This window comes from Larimichthys crocea, chromosome X (genome assembly GCF_000972845.2).
Source record: "Larimichthys crocea isolate SSNF chromosome X, L_crocea_2.0, whole genome shotgun sequence".
Lineage (NCBI taxonomy): Eukaryota > Metazoa > Chordata > Actinopteri > Sciaenidae > Larimichthys > Larimichthys crocea.
Genome location: NC_040020.1, coordinates 13,013,216 through 13,031,454, shown reverse-complemented (window position 1 = coordinate 13,031,454; position 18,239 = coordinate 13,013,216). Strand labels below are relative to the sequence as shown.

The 18,239-nt window shown below is 41.7% G+C and overlaps 1 protein-coding gene across 1 annotated transcript in view; it reads right to left on the bottom strand.

Annotated features, from left to right (window-relative positions):
- cnnm2b (cyclin and CBS domain divalent metal cation transport mediator 2b) overlaps positions 1–18,238 on the bottom strand; it is a 38,350-nt gene extending 20,112 nt beyond the window's left edge. The window contains exon 1 of the mRNA XM_019260110.2: positions 16,209–18,238. Coding sequence (XP_019115655.1) covers positions 16,209–17,706 — 1,498 coding nt within the window. The 5' untranslated portion in view covers positions 17,707–18,238. The remainder of the gene's footprint in view (positions 1–16,208) is intronic.
- Position 18,239: the final 1 nt, after the last annotated feature.

Below are 18,239 nucleotides of genomic sequence, written 5' to 3'. Positions count from 1 at the left end.
TGATGTCACTTACAGGTTTGCAGTCAAAATGTTTAACCGTATTGACCAATGAAAAGATGTTTTGTTACATCATATACATAAAATCTAAAGAAGAAAGAGAGCTTTGGATAAATAACGTTTCACATATTGATCATAGACAGTATAAAGAATGGACGTCATACCCATGATGTCACCCACAGGTTTCTGAAAAGCCATCATGCCGCCATGTTGGCAGTCCTGCCCATGGCTAATCTAAAACTCAGTAATGATGCCTGGGTGCTCAAATAATCCACCTGTAAGGGCACCCACCTGTCAATCAAAGCAGGCATGCTGTTAATTATGCATTTTTAAGTTAAATCAACCAATCAGCTTGTTTGACGTGGTGGGCCAGCATATTATTGAGTGTGCACGTGTGTCTTAGCAGAACTCTAATTCTTGTGTTAGTGTAGTAGTCGGTTGGTATCCCTCAGAATGGGAATACTACATGACGGGAACACGGTCTGCAAAGTAGCTTAGCACCAACACACGTCATTATTCCAACAGTCAGTCAGTCAGGCACCTTCTCTCCAGTTGCCTTAGAAGGAATACAAAGGCAACCCTCATGTAACAACAGGACTCAAAGATATCAGTATATTTAAGGTCAGGAACAATAATATAACAATGGCGGGGCAGGGTGTTCCACAAATATTTTTCCTGTTTCCCCACTTTGCATTTGAAAGTTCTTTTTTTAATTAGAACCATAATGATCCTCAACAAAGGAACACAAGAGTCAACTAGATAATTAACCAGTGCTTTGGTATTATGGTTATTTGTTTCATTAAGTCTTGCTGGAGCTTTGATAATCCTCTTCTTTATACACTTTGCATCTGTATCTGTAGAAAGTTGTAAGAAATTGTGTTTGTCCATCTGTTTGGTATTGGGAATGAATACTAAATACTACGTTTACCTGAGCATCAGTGGACCAGTTTAGCCCGTCGTGCCAAAAAAAAAAAGCTGGCAACATTTGTACCACAGTGTTTTGTGCTTTCCCCTTAACAGCATTCATAAATTGCTTTGGAGCTCAGATTGTATTAATCGTCACTTTTTCACAGAGTCATGCGCAACATGAAGAAGAAAAGTCCAAGAGCAGAGCACTTCATTTTCTTGTTGACATATAGATGTCAACTTCCATGGCAATTATACTAAGTTACAGGGATGGTCTGTAAATCACTGGCCATCTTGCATACACACACACACACACACACACACACACACACACACACACACACAGCTCAGGCAAAGATGAAAAAGACCAACCTAAACAGTCCTTGACAAGCAGACACAAAGAATTACAGATGAAAAGCTAAAGCTCTATTTAAATTTAATGTCACCACATTCATATATCCTACTACAACTATTACATGTATAATGTATATATGCTATTATTCCACCTCAATACAAGTGTGTGTTCAGATAGAGCACGGAGACTGAAATGACTACTTCTGACCTAAGAGGACCTGTAACTATTTTGAAAACCCGGATGGACTGAGAACCTGAAGTACTGTAACGACAGATCGTAATCACATAAAATAATTATAATAGTGTAACTACCATAAACAAGGCACAAACAGATGGCAGCTCCCAGTTTCTACACTGATACTGGATTAACGAGTTTCTTGAACAATTCAGCTTCAGTGACTAACACCACAAAGGGAGATTTCTTTATGGTGGACATGTAAGCGTTCTTATTACAAAGGGGGTTATGGGAAATGTAGTTGCCCGCATATAGGAAGACATGGTGGTCCACAGAAAGTCATAAGCTTTTCGCAAGTCCACTCTGTGTGTGTGTGTGTGTGTGTGTGTGTGTGTGTGTGTGTGTTTTTGTAAAACAACAAATCAATCATCATCAACACTGGGAAACTGAAATGCACCATAATGCTGGAAGGATTATTTCTGTGTGACGTAAACCGGCCTGTTGTTTGAGTTCAATCACTGATGTGTTGATCCCTGTGCTGTGGTTGGCCTTTGGGTCAATAATACAGTTAGCAAGATATGGACTAATCATTGTAGTGCCGAGAAGTTAAGTCTGCTCACAGCTCCTAACCGTCATTAAGGGGCCTTGGTCACAAGATCACTCTGCTGCTACTAGCCAGTGGTGTTTCACTACACACACACACATACAGTACAGTCACACACACACACACACACACACACACACACACACACACGCTCACACTGCTGGAATGACATTGTTGTTCATTCAGAGAAGCAGCTTGCTGTCGTAGCTGGCTGCGTTTGTTGTTGAAAGGTCCCCTGGGTGGAGATTCCTTTGGGCCTCAGTCATAAGGAGAGGCATCAATGGGAAACCAGTGGGGATAAATGAATGGGCCTGTGGTCAGGTGCTGCTCTGTTATGTGAGTGTTTCAACTGCTGAATGGTGAGCATATCACACAACGATGACAAGAACTCAGTAGCAAAGTAGCAAAACACAAGTAGAACTGTGTCTGTTAGAAATTTGAACTTTAGACTTTGAGCAAAACAAAACTGTCTTCTTATAAGCATCAAATATTTGTTTACCAGAGCTCAAATAAATTAAATCAAAGTCTATAAATCATTATGTTTCATCACTAATTCCTGAATCTTTTCATTTGGTCCAGGTTGGAAATGCAAGTTTGGCTGCTCACATCTATCTACACTAGCAGATGTTAGCGTACTTTCTTTGACAACGCTCAAAGAAATGCTCTAACTTGGTGCAACAGTGACACCCTGGACATGAGGTCAAGATCTGCAACTGCAGTCGGTTGCATTTTCAATAAAGTCTGTGTTATCTCATGATTGTGGATCGTGCTGAAACAAGAAACACACAAAGATCTAGTAAATGCTTTCACATGGTCCTTTATATTTAAAAAGAAACGCAACACTTCCTGTCTGATTCTACAGTTTTGTACTGGGGAAGAGATGATCAATATCAATCTCTTTTCTGTGCATTGAGTACAGAGCAGAAATGGATGTTCAGGCTAGCTTGGCATATAGACTGGAAGCTGGGCAAAACAGAGTGAAAGTAAGCCTACCGAGAGCTTTAAGTCGTGTCTTGTAACATGACTTGTACCTCATTTGTTCAGCATATATTTGGTGGAACAATTAATGCTGGGTGTCTTGACTGACAACAGCTGGGTGCAGTGACTGTGCACACATCCCAAAGTCTTGTCATCACCGAGAGGTTAACAGATTTGGCACAACTGTGCTGGTAAAGACGCAATAACAAAAACCTGTTCTCACTGAACAAGTGTTGTAAACTACAACATATCTGAAAAAGCACAGAGTTACGGGGCAAATGGGTAAAATTGTCAAGAAATAGTTACGGCATGCAAATCTCACTAATATCAAAGATTTTCTAAACACAAACTCGCACCAGCTCTGTAATTGAAAGTAAATATTATATTCAATCTCTGAAATATTCTGTAATTAGAACCCCCTTGATGTTACACCCACAAACCTGTAAAGACTATGAGAACAGCAGACCATGTAACTTTTTTACAGAAGAAATAAGACAGATAAATAAAAGATGGATCCATTAGCAATACAACACAGTCTTACTGCTACAGCCTTTCGTGTTCTTTCCAACTTGGTCTTCTGTTCCAGATAAACATTTCAATAGTTTTATCACAAAAGTAAAACAAGCAACTGACTCGGGGGAATCTTGTAAAAGACACATTTGCTGCGTCATTTTCCTGTAATTTCCACTTCCCACAGCCACTGTGGCTGCTGTTTGGTAAAAGTCTTGCTTTATCTTACAAAACACAGAGATATCAGTACTTTCACCTCGTTTTCGGAATAACAATAAACAAGTATAAGGTAACAAAATGTTTAATTACGTCTTAAACAGTGTTCTGGGTAACAGTACTCTAATTACTTTTTTACACGTGTAACGATTAACGTAATGCGTTAGTTTCATGCGTTAAGCAATCAGTAACTTTTAACAATTAAAAATAAGGAAAGAAAAATTCCGACAGCAGCCTGCTTTTTGTCAGACAGTACTGTGCCACCTGCAGATGTGTCAGCGGAGGCGCAGCGCTGTGATGACCTGCGTTACCTGTGTGTGTGTGTGTGTGTGTGTGTGTGTTTTCGAAGGCAAGATGGCAGAGAGGACAGCTTTCGAGTCGTGGAAGTACGCACATTATTTTCAATTCACCAGCGAAAAGGTCAAGAACAGCATAACAGTAAAATGCACACTGCATTGGTAAAAAGCTTCTGTCGACAGCAAAAAAATCCACTTCCAATTTAAAAAAACAAAACATCTTGTATCCAATGCTGACTGTCTTTCCTGTTATTGTTATCCTGCAGAGTTCATTTGGTTGGATGACTGACGTTATTCATTGTCAGGATGTCTCGGTGCATTTAAAGGAGGCTGTGTGTCTGTCAGTGAAGTTGCAGCATGTGTGAGGCGCTGCAAACGGCTTTTCATTTTTGGTAATGTGTGAGTACTCTAACATTCATAGGTGACGCTGTAACGTAACAGATTACTTTTAATTGATGGTAACGTTGTAACCTAATTAACTATTTTCCAGAGTAACTATACCCAACACTGGTCTTAAAAGACATTACAACAGTTCTTCGTCTTTTGTCCCTGTGTTAATTATCCCATTATTTTAGTATTTAGAGTATTTTCTCTTTTTTCCTGAAAAATATTTCTGATCATTTGAACTTGGGGGGCATATACATAAATGAATTCAATAAGTTATGATTTGAGTGATCAAAGACTGCAGATAAAGTATCATTTTTAAAACATTTCTCCCTCATGCAGCATGATGCATGATGGCTGTAGGTGGAGGAAAACGTATTTGTACAGCCCTGTAGCACGCCATATTTATTGAGTAACATCCACCTTTGAGCAGTCCAATCGAATTTAAAGGATTTAATACGAAGCCCATGCATAATTATACTGTACCCACTATGGTGTTTCACTTGAAAATAGTTCATGCTGTGCAAGCTAAAGACACTCTTCTGTTTTTAGTTTTGATTTAATCCCCGGCTTCTTCAGTGTCTCTCCTGATGGTCAGACCAGTGCACTGCTGCCACTGGTGTGTGTGAATGAGAGGCCAACTGTGAGGTGCTTTTTGACATAAGTGCTGTACAGGTATTCACTCTACAGGTGTGATACTGTATTAAAACAATGGTGCAATAAATCACTAACAGTTTTTTTTAAATACTTCTAATAATAAACTTTGTGAGTGAATATCAACAGAATCAGCAGCAGTAATACGCCTCACAGCACCGTCACCACTGCAGCCGGATCACTTGATGCACTCTTCACTTGTGACACAGAACCAGCGAGCTAATTAAACACCTGAAAACACACATTTTTGGCACAAAGTACTTGGAGCTTTAAAACTCATAATTAATACCTCAATAAAAACAATTAGCCGTGGCAAAATCCTTAAAGCTAGAATGAGCTAAGTACACAATAAAAAAAAGCTGCCGTGCTTTGTGCAATAAGCTTTGAGAATGTGGGTTGCTCAAGAAACCTCCAAGAACGTCCTGCATCCTGTGTGGTTTTTATTACAGTACCCATCCACACAGAATCACCTGCCAATGCTGATTATCCTCAAACCTGACTCATCATTAATCCTCAGAATAAGAAACATATGAGCATTTCTTTCTCAATATATGCACTCAACATCATTTTTGGTTAAATCTGAACAGTGTGTTAAGTTTCATGTGCTCCCTGTTCAAAAGATGACCTTGTTATTATATACAGCATTTCATGGTGTATTAATGGCTGGCTGAAGAGAGAAACTGATTTTAGTATCTCCTTTAACAAATGTAGCTTATCGCCATGTTAGTAATATATCAACATTTTAACTGAGTATCAATCAGCAGTGTAAAAAGAATCATTTTCACTGGGGTAAGTTTGTGATCACTAAAATGCATCAACACCACGTTTTCTTAATGCATTTCCTAGAAATGATCTGAATTCATATTGTTCAAACAATTACACATTGACCCAAATGTGTTACAATTTGTGTCCTCAAAGGGAAAATCCACCCAAGACCAGAACTGCTACTCCAGTGATTTTGTCCATCAAAGTAAATATTCTACCAACACTGATAGATAGCAAGACTTGAACTAGCGAAATCACCGTCTGCAGTGGATGCAAAAAGGGCAGGAATAATAATTTAAGCTGCAGGGTCAGATGTGGATAGACTTGAAAGCTTGGAGGACTGGATCTGGGTCTGAGGGTCAGCTGGAGCAGTGGCAGGGGTCTGCGGACCATAGTGGGGCTCTACTAGCAGTTTCCCCCCCTTGCTGTTATTTAAGTTAGGAAACACCAGAGAGGGAAAAAGTGCAGGCATACTAAAGAAAAGGGAATTACCTTTAAATACATCTGTGCATTTACAACAAAGCGGCATCGGCACATATTTTGGATGTGGTACAAAACTTAAATGAAAACTCAAACTGCTTTTTGTCTGTACATGTCCCATCCATGTTACAACACATGTACTTCGTTTAAAATTTGAATTGGTGATGAACACCCTGACACTAACGTTTTCATGTGAGCTGTTATTGGCTTTATATAAAAGTAGGAGAGGAATGACCCTGAGCTGAACAGTGTGAAACTATTTTAATTTGCAAAAACACTGCGAAAGAACATCATGTAATGCCTGCAATGTCGGTGTTTTGCAGGGCAGAAAGAAAAAGTCACTTTCAAATGAACCATGAGATGCCACTTTTAGTGGAACTACTGTAATGATATCCATATATTCTTTGTTTGTGCTTTTATTATGTAAAATCAAATGAGCTGATGTAGTGTATTTATTCTCAATTTAGAAAAGTCCTAGTTGTCATTCAGGGTGGATTTTCCTTTAATATTACTTTGGCAGTGTGAAGACATGAAATAGTCACATGCGAACTTTTGAGAATCACACTTCACGGCTCATTGGCTTTTGCTAATAAATGCTTACGGGTGGCTGCTGCCAATTTCTCAGAAACCAAAACAGTGGTGTGAGAATTTTCCAAATGTCCCCCAAAATGACTTTGTTTCCCACAGACATCTAAAATTCACAAGCTTTCATAAATAATTCAATCACAAGGCATCGCGTAAGAGTAAGCATTAAGACTGGACGATCTATCCTTTTTTTGTTTTATTTATTGATGTGTTTTACATGGCCGGCTGAAATGAAACACTACCGCTGCTGAAGTCTCAGAAAAGTAGGCTCCATCAGCTGATTGTAAAAAGCGCTGGTGTCTTTCGGGCCTGTGAAGGGCCCGTCTTGGGCTTTTCCTCCTGCCAGTAAATGGAGAGACGGACAGTGTGCCCGGTGTTATCAATGAAGCCAGCCTCTTGGCTCTCCAAAAAGTGCAGCTTGGAAGGCGTCCATGGCAGGGCATTAGGCCTGGAGGTTTGTGTCGTTTGTAATTTATAACACTGAGGGAAATGGGCAAGAGGACAATATGGAGAGAAGAGGGAGAGAGGGAATGTGGGAGGAGGGGGATGGGACTTGCTGCACAAGCAAGTGGCTCTGCTTCCCTGAGTGTGCTGCACAGAGCCTGGTTACTAGGCTGACCAAGCTGGAGGGCTTTCTGTCCCTCTCTGAGGCACAGCCTGAATGGGCCTTATTTTTCCCTTTTGCTCAAGTTAGACAGAAACGATATAAAGATATAGTTGTTCATACGTATAAGTGCAAACGCAGACACAACTAACTGTGGGAGGAAAAGAGGCCTCGGTTCTAAAACAGAAATGAAATATCGTCAGGCCTACGCTGTACGAGACACGATATGTTTGATAGCAGCTAGCAGCAGCTTTAGTGTTCATCAGAGACTCGGAAGATGTCAAAGAGAAGGCAGTAAATCAAAATGGACGACTTTAATAAAGTAATGTAACACTCCTGCACGGTGCCTCTGGAGCTCAATAGCTTAAACCACTGTGACAGACCGTTACTGTGAGGAGAAATGGGCCTGATTTTCATAGCAAGTACAGAGCGAGCTTTATAGCTTTGCACATCTCAACCTCAGCTAATAAGACATGACGATCACTGTAGCACATCATCATCATCATCATCATCATCATCATCATCATCATCATCATTCTTCTCCTCTTCCAAATCATCACACAGAGACACTAATAGCAGCAATTTCCCTTGATTTCATAAGAATGACATAACACACAACACCCAAATTACCATGATAATATCTTAAAGACATAACTGCAGTCAAAATAACCACGTCTATGATGTTTTCCTCTCAGGAGAGACAAAAAGAACATGACTTTTTTTTACTAAAGACAGTATCAGATCAGATTTAGGAAAATATATTAAAGGACCCATATATAAGAATTTAAAACATTCAAAATGAACTGAAATCATCAACAGCATGTGAACAATAAGAGTTTAAACACTATGTGAAAGATGTCTAATGTGTAAATGTATAGTGTTCTGTCTCGTAATACCACTTTGTACCTCAAGAGATGATAGTGAGTGACGTCCAGTTTGCCCTCAGTTCAACATGAGTGGATAAAAAAAGTAGCGCTGCCCCGAGGGAAAGAAACTATGTTCAGCAGCCAAGAAAAAAGTAGCCTAATAAAAATAGAAGCAAAAAAAAAAAAGGTTAACACTGGCGTTGATTTCTGCCCCTGGAGACAGCTCTTGGTGAGATAAGGGATTCAATTTAATGTTGAACAGCTACGGTGCTAATGTCGGCTATTTAGATAACATTAACAACAATGTTAATATACACGCTAAGACCTTTAGGAGCGACTGTGCTTTCCTTACACCCCGACTTTCTGGTGATATGCTGCGACCGAATTAGTTTGGAGTATGAACTTGACCAAATTGGCCAATTCTTACTCGAGTTTCTAATTTTATTTCCTCAAGCTGTTGTTTTTTGATGATTGCATTCATGTTTTTGTGTTTTTTTTTTAGCTCCAGGAGAGGCTCAAAATGACATTCAAAATGATTTAATGTTTTTTTTAATACCCTTTCATTGTATTCCTAATTATATTTCCTTTTAGAGTTATGTTATGTTATTAAATTCATGACTGCCCTTACATCACTCACGTTGCCTCACAAGAGAGACCACAAAACTAAAAACTGAATCTGTAATGTGTTGATCAACATGGACATGCTCTCATTTGGCATTTAATCAAATAGGATATGTGAAACTGAAATGTTGTTAAAAATGAAGCACACACTGTTTCCCAGTCTGCTGTTATAGTAAAAGCTCTCCTATCATGTCACTTATAAAGTCTAAATAACGTGTTAACACCTAGGCCCTTCGAAAAGAAAAAAAAAAGAAAAAAATACACAAGTCTCTGTTTTGGGAAACAGCTTATTAAAAGGAACGTGGGGGTGGTTGCATTCTGGATTGCGTAATAACAAATTTTCCTCAGTAGTGCATGGCTACAGATCCTTGGCAACATGTGCTGGAAGCAGACTCAGCTCCTTAACTACATCCACAACACAAAACTACCAAAGCCTTTCTCCATCATCAAAAGCTAAAAGAATTTAAACGGTCACGTTATTAAAGCAACATTGCTCAACTTTTCTACTCTAAAATAAGAGATTTTAAATCATTTTGTTGCTACACTGATGAGTAATGTGGTGAATGGTGTCTGTCAATCCCACTTTGTGTCCCGTAAACCTGTTCTTGCACTACATAGCATCGTTCTCCGGGCATGATCACCCGCAAGAAGTACGTAATGCTTCACAGGACTAAGTCACACACCACCAACTACAACCTACAGAGTATCCAGATCGAAAAGTCACCTGCTGCAAAATATAGCTGCTGTTAGTTAATGTTGGCTCACTCTGTAAGCTGAGCTGTCCGGTCTGTGAGCTCAAAGCACCAGTGAGTGCTAGGGTCCGTTCAGGCCCAGGGCAAGGGGGAATGCTGACAGGGAGCGGAGCCAGTGTCATGCCAGAACTGGAGCTTGGCAAGTAGGTAATGCAACAGAGCTTAGCAGCCTCTATGTACATAATGGCAGAGATGAAGAGCATGAACAGATGACATTTGCTTGACATTTGGCTGTTAGCAAAGTTGTCATTTGCTAAAAAAAACTAAAAAAAAAACCCAACAATTTCTACTTTCTACGCAGTGTTGCTTTAAGAAGAAAAGATCTCAACTAACATTTATAACTGCTGAAAAACAGAACAAAACCAACTGTAGCTGTTGAAATTTGTGGTATATAGATATTTTGATCACTTGAAACAATACATTACAGTGTTATGATTTAGATTTCCAAAAAATTCTGACCGAATAGTAATACAGAAAGACCCCAATACCTCCTACATTAGGTGCCTCAGATTTATCCTACGCACTTCTTTGGTACAATATGAGACTTATTCTTCATTGGCTCGATCCTAGTAGACATTTATAGCAGCCCATTGTCTCTCTGCCATAAGCAGTCTTTTGATAAAAGAACTTCATACAATTTGCTCTTGCAATGTGAGGCTTCATAACGTGATGTTCGAAGCAACAGGGAACTTGTTATGTTTTTGTTTTTTTCACTCTACATTCTATTGCACCTATTGTTGGTCGCACACGTTTGACAAGTGGGAAGAATTTGCAGGGGTTAGGGTTATGGTAAAGTATTTTCCAGCTATTGCCAAATATATAGTAACAGGCTGACACTGACACGAGTGTTTGTTCAGTGAACAACAAAAGCACGAAAACATGGGTTGTAGGGCATAAATGGCATAGTCTTTAGACTTTACTACACACAAACCAAAAACACCTTCTCACCTTAGGAGACACAGCTCTGAAAAGCAAATCCAAACCGCTGCAGACACACTGCACTGGTATTTTCGTGTTAAATATCCATAGTATGTGTTGCCCAGTAGAAAATAAATGTAAAGTAAAAGTCATAATGCCAGATCAGACAGGCTTTGGGAATGCACTGCGCCTAGATTCACACTCCTCAACTGTTTTACTAATCGGGTCTTAAAAGCCTACACTCCATGTTGTACCAGAATCTGAAGAATGTAGGCCAATTCAAAAGCCAGTCCTTTAACACAACAAACTCAGGAGTTCAATCCAGACAATATAGAAATCACCAGAAGTCAACCGTGTATAAATTCATTGCATTGTGTTTTTGAATAAATATTACACCACATGTAGCGTTCCTCCCATGTTCTGCTACGTTCAACACATCTGCATCCTGTACCAATACTATATTAATGGATTTAACACCATTAACTACACATAGCATATACTCCTACTTTCCTAGAGCAGGATACTTTACAATAACTTCAGTATAAAATTCAAAAAACCTTTTAAAGACACCAAACTTGAAGACGAAATCCACCACAGTAAACATTTCATCACCTTATTATTTTGTCAAAATGATGTTATTGTGGGCTGCTGAAACAGTCTGAAAAACAAGGACACTGACATCTCGAGCTGTGAGATGTGATTTAAAACAGGAATAAAAAGAGGAATGTGTCTAAAAAACTAAATTGTTCCAACTTTATGGGCAACAGTGTATATTTGGACCAGTTGCTCATAGTAACTCTTTTTTAGCATCTTTGAGCATAGTGTTTTGGTTTTCCTTGCCACAAACTTCACGCTCAGCTGTGTTTCCAGCAGGAACAGATGGTTGCTTTCAGTAAGAAAGCTAAGATAAACTCAACATCAAACAGCAGACAACACACTGGCTGGTAAACATAGTGGAGCATTCAGCCGATAGCGTCAGATTTTTCTCGCAAACAAAAGCAGCTCGGAAAAAGATAAATTGACTTATATTTGCCAGGTGGCTAGACAAAAATGACTCCAAATGAATTCTAGTTTCGTGACATGTCTGCTTGATGTGTAAAGTGAAAAATGTTTGTCAGAATAACTTCTCTCGAATGTTTATACTAGTGCCAAGTGACAAAACAGATGACCACATTACAGTTAGGCTAACTACACAAAAACAAGGAGCGAAGACAACAAAATCCTAACTGTGATGGATCGCCTGCAAGTCTCTGCAGAACTCCGTTTTGGAAAAACTGCTGGCAGTAATGTAAAGTATTCATCATTTGTACAATAATGGGCTAAAACATGCAAAACAGCTTGCGGTCCCTTAGATTGAGAGTCAAGAGTACAATAGAGGAGAAGTAACCATTCAAAAGGTTTCTACAACAGCAGTTTTCGCCTTCTCAAAGTGTTGCCAAGGGGTTTTGCATAATAATATATAAGTGCAGATGGAAACTCAAACACTTAAATGACAGACAGGGGCTAATTATACAGAGGAAAATGCTCAGCAACACCTTTCAGAAACTATGTAGTGGAGCTCACATCCCAAAAGGACAGGTGACTAGACAAATGAGTAGGAAACATGATTGGTCTGATATTGAAAAATTACAGTAGCACAGTTTTATAATGACACTGCATTCCATACAAAAAGAAAAATCTACTACTAATGCCGTCACCTCTGACGCAAAGTATAGTGAAATGCAGACAACCTTTGATTTGAGGTAATTAGTTCTGATAAAGTGAGCGGCTGGCAGTAGAAGTCTTGCTGAGTTCAAAGGGGTGTCCCTCATCAGGAAACATTAAGTGTTCTTACCAACGTGATGCCATTTAATCCCAACACTTGTTGCAGCATTAACACCAAGGGTTACCAAGCAAACACACACTTTTTCTAGACATTTGCTATGATACGCTCCACACAAACACTCGGAAAAGAATAAAAGCATTCGAGGCAAACCACAAAACTCCTGTCAGTATTTCAACAAGACGGACAGAGAGAGGGAGAGAAGAAAAAAAACGAGTTTCGCTTTAAGACAAAGTACTGAGCAAAGAGACCATGAAGGCTGTAGAATCTGAATTAAGCATAGATTGGCCTATATTGCAGCAATCGGGGGAAGTAGTTCAAGACGTGCCAGGTCTCATGTAGGCTCTGTCACACTGGGGACCTTACTCTCAAATTGTGAAGCATATACATATGTGAGCTATGAAACACTAGCTGAGCATGAGATAACACAGCAAGCTGCGGACTGAGGTTTTGGTTATCTGGTCATTACTATTGTGATATTCACTGATTTCAGAAGAGGTTGTAAAATGAATAAATTGTTATGTAAGATGTAAGAAGAACTGAGTGTTAGCAAGGCCTCTGTTGGGTATTCAAGTTAGGCAAGTGGCCTGCCTTCCCCAGGGGGAGAAGAATACCTGTGCATAACCTGACCTGAGCTCTCCAAACATCCATACAGTCAGATCCCTTCCTCCTCTCTTACAGGGCTGGTTACACTGCATGTGAGCGAGTGAATAACTTTCACTTTCAGGAATATCACAAATAACTCAAAGTCAGACGGGCAGCTAAATTCCTGTTTCTGACCCCACTACTTGGTTTGGTCCCAAATGGCACTCACTGACCCACTCATTAACTGGTAAAAGCACCTGCAGCTTGACAAGCAGCCCCTGGATGACAGTAATTGTTGCAATCGCAGACGGAGAGCAATTAATGAAGGGGTCAGAAATTTCCAGAGGGGGTGTCTGGATGAATTAAAAACCTCCCGCATGAATCGGACCTTAACCCCTAACCTAGGGAGCCTGGATCGAGTCAGGTAAAACATGAGCATGTGCACGAGGTTGGGATCAGGATTTTATTTTCACTACCGGGAAAATGTTGAACAAATGTAATATTTAAAGCAGTAGCTTGCTGTTCTTAGAATTAATCAACTGTTTTTAGGATTAGTAAACTGAGTAAAAGAAAAATGCGTAAATACAAGGACGATGTGAGCGTAAAGTCATCTCCTACAAATCCAAACTGCAAAGAAAAGTTTATATCCAATGCTCCAACACAGTCTCTAATATTGTGTTTTGTGAGTGTTTTGGGGGATTTTTGTAACAGACTTCAGACGTCTATGCAGCTCCGCAAGCGGCATCAAATTAATTAACAATGACTTACAATACAAAGCACTTTGAACTGAGTGTACGCTGCAACCAGAGCCAGATTGACTGGAAACTTTGACCCCGCAGCCCTCCCTACAACAGTTGCTTATGACTTCCATGAGCGGCTGAAGGCGAATTCCCTCTGGCACAGGGCCAACCCATAGAAACACTCGGCCACGACACACCAGAACTGGACCGATAGGATGAACTACGCTGGCAACACAATGTGAACATGGTTATGTGTTTGTCTTTTAGTGGGTGGAAACTAATAAAATTCACAAAATACCACGAGTAAACAAATAAACACCTGAGCCACATTAGAAGCTACACAACACATTTGAAGTATTTGAGTTGATTTTAACTTAATTAAATTAATCGGCTAAATGCAGATTTACAATTTAGGCTAAGTTTATTACATACTTGTGTGGTATCACTATACGTTTCACCACAGTGTGCGAAACTTCTTTCACTTATCATTCCATACTCCACTTTGTTTGATTTAGTATAGTATAGTTTAGACAACAGAACCGTGAATGTCCGTGAATGTGGCAGGTCCTTTAGTTATAAATTAAACTTCAATATTGATGTTTCACCGCAGCACACCTCTGATGAAAAAAATGTCAGAAGAGGTGTTCTCTAGTCAAAACAAATGACAAAGATGCACCACACTGGGACTGGACACTGATCCTGCATCAGGATCACTCATCTTCCGAGATGCTGCCGATCACAAACGCTCATTTTAAGTTTGCGTGAGAGCAAAAACTGCAGTGTGACGTGTGATTTTAGTTGCTGGATGTGTGCTGACACTTTAATGTAGAGTGACAACCTACCTGTCCTTACACACAGACTCACAGGTCACAAACAGTCACAATACTTATAACATATCAGCCATCTAGTGAGCTTAGAGATATTGCGAGGGTCATATTTGATAATCATGTTGCTGTAATCATGTAGCCAAACATGGCACAGTGGATCACTCATATTGTGTCTGAAAAATGATCGACAAGGTCAAGGGGGACTGGTGTTTTCTGCCAGCTAGTGCACGTCTGTAAATAGTCTACGGTGATGAAAACAAACAAACCCTCCCCCTTCAACTAGTATATTATGTAATGCTAATTTGGCATGGAGAACTACACCTAATTTCTGGTAATGGAGCTCAATGATCTGTTCAGTTTTTCCTCCCAATTAATCCTCTTAAAGTAACGTGAATACTCTAATGAGCACACAATGGTGTGCAATGCAGTGTTTTTTGTTTTTTTTCTTCCACATTTGAACTATCGGTAAATCAGCTGATGAACAGGTGCGCCCATGTATCGCTGGGTCACTCCTATAGCTGAGGATTTGGCCATACAGAAACAACAGACTTGTCCTAAAACCTACAAACAGTGCCAGGAATAACTTAGTCAGAGGCAACAACAGAGAGGAGGGGGGGTGGCGGCGGCGGCTATGCAAAACATCAGGTAAACCATGGGTGAGGTAAACATCTTTCTCAAATGCCATGCGCATACACACACACACGCATACACACAACACATGGGGTGGGGGGGGCTCGAGGGTGTTAGAGGCTGTTATTCATTATCCACACGACTGCATTCCAGGGCTGGACAAAAGGAGTTATCGCCACCATCATTCAGAGGCAAGCACAAGAGAGGTAGAGAGGGATTTAAGCAGGTTCTCAAACAAGATGCCCCCACCTGATAACCTTAGCACTGCCGTTGCACCATTCCCACATGTCCTAATGCATTCACAGATCAGAGAGAGAGAGAGGGAGAGAGAGAGAGAGAGAGAGGGAGGGAGTGAAAAAGTGAGAAGGCAAGAGAAGGAAAGCAAAGAGCAGGAGGAGGGAGAGAGAGAAACTGTGTGAACATTAACAGTGAATGGAAGCGATGGAGGAAAGATAAGGACACTTCCTCCTCCCCTTTGCTGGAAGTGACCGGTGAGGCTGTGGCAAGTGCACCTCACTACTGGTGTGGCTGCTTCAGTGCCCTGGGAGGCAGGTAGGCACGATAAGAACTATCAAAACAGCCCCATCCTCCTCCTCCTTTACCTTCCCATCGCTGCCTGGAAGTTCTTGTGAAATCTGCTTTTTTTTTCTCCCCCTGAAAATCAGGTTTTAAACATTTCGGAGTCACTCACACACCTTGACCTTTGGCTGCTTTGCTGTGGCTGCTTGTAACCTGAAATATAACTATTTCAGAACTCACCTGTCCTCCCTCCCTCATCCAAGTTAGGGGGGAGGATGGTGAAAGGGCCAAACCTGCTTGTGCAATGAGGGTCAGAGAGAGGTTAAAGTGAGAATGAAGGAGCGCTCTCTCTCTTCTCAGAGTGATAAATGAATAACACGTGATGAATGAATACATGACACTCTTATCAGGCCGTCTCACCTTTTTTGAACTCCTCCAGCATCGCGTCCAGCTTGGTGTCATTGAACACAAAGTGTAACGGGTGGCTGTAAAACTTTGTGATGGTTTTGAGAGGGGTGCAATCATCCGGGTCCACAAACGCCAGGTCTTTGACAAAGAGCAGATCCACTATGTTGGACCTCTCGCCCTCGTAGACCGGGATGCGCGTATAGCCGCTCTTCATGATCTCGGACATGGTGTTGAAGTCGAGGGTGGCATCCCCGGGGATCATGAAGCAATCTCTCAGCGGCGTCATCACGTCCTCCACGGTCTTAGTCCTGAGCTCCAGCGCGCCCTGGATGATGTTCAGCTCCTCCTTCACCAGGTCGTTGTAGGGGTCCGTGACGCGCAGCATCTCCAGAAGCTTCTCCCGGTTGTACACGGTTCCTATCTCCTGTCCCAGAAGGTAGTCCAGCAGCTTGCTCACCGGGTAGGATGCGGGGAAGGTGAGCAGCATGAAGAACTTGGTGAGGAATATGGTGTTGGCGCCCACGGCGAGGCCGTGTCTGGAGCAGATGGCCTGGGGTACGATTTCTCCAAAAATGACTATTCCAATGGTGGACATGACCACCGCGATCAAGCCCGAACCGGCGATATCATCCAGCAGGATGGTCAGCGTGGTGTTCACCAACACGTTCCCGAGCAGAAGCGAGCAAAGCAAGTAATTCCCTTGACTCCTGACCGGCTCTATTTTTTTGGCGTAATTCTTCTCCTTCTCCGTGCCGCAGTTCTGGACTATCTGGAGCTCCATGGGGTCCAGAGCCATGAGCCCCAGGTTCAAGCCGCTGAACATACCCGACAGGCAAAGCAACATGGAGATGAAGATGACCTGGAGCCAGAAAGGCAGCAGAAACTTTTTCTCCTCCACCACTATCACTTTGGTGTCATCCCCATCGTGGTAGATCCAGGTGTTCTCCGTCCACGGGTCGTGCATCCCGGGCACGGCCGGTGTCGCGGTGGCGATGCAAAGGTAATACGCTTTACTCCTCTCCGTCTTTCGCAGAGGTTTGACCTCGATCTCAACTATTCCGGACGTCTTTCGATTCAGGATGATGTTGGGCAATATAATTATATCCGAAGTCCTAATACCGCAGGGATGCAAGCCGGACGAGTCCTCTTGGCTCTGGTTATCCCCTGAGGAGCTGTCAAGGCTCCCTACCGTCCGGCTCCGCTCATGTTCCGTGAAAGCAATTTTGGACCAGGTCTCGTTGTTGATGTTCTGCCCGTACACCCTTAATTTCACCCGAGAGCGCTCACTCACCCGCAGGTAGCCCTTATCCATGAAGGAAATGTCGTCCGTGTCCTCCAGTCGGAGCCCTATGATGACGGTCTCCTCGGACCCTTCCTTGCCACTTGTCGGGGTGACACAACAGCCAGTGACAGTTAAGAAAATCATCGCCAAAGCTCGGACCCGGTTAAGTGACGCCATTTTTGCAGCGGTGGGTGCTTGGGATAACGGCTCTGCCATATTGATAACCATTGGCAACCAACCTCCTGAATGAAAAGGGCTTTTAAAAATCAGAGCCAGTCGGAGTCCGCCTTCATCTCCGCCGAGGGTCGCCGTGGCTTGTGCATCGGGACCTGCTCGTTCCCACTACGTGTCCGACACTGATGACTCGCGAGCGCAGGCTTATGGGCCAACTCGTGCCTCCCCTGATGTCCCCGAGACAGGCGACGGCGGCGGCCAATCAGGAGCGGCCCTTGCCCGAGGGGCGGGGCGTCCGCAGCCTCCTTGGCGAATCAAATTCCAAAACAAGTGCACCTCATGTTTAAGAGACAGACAGGGCTCTGCTCGTGACTTTTATAACATGTACATCTACTAAAAAAATGTAACAGGAGAAAAACAAACATCTGCATAGACATAGTGCGCACAGTATAAGTGATCAATTAAATCATTTCTAATGTTAGGTTTATATTGAGACTGTCAACTACATGCTCATTTTTGAAATACTTGGATTATTATAAGGCGTGCTGATGCACTTAAATACCCTCCACAGTGATGCAAAACTACTG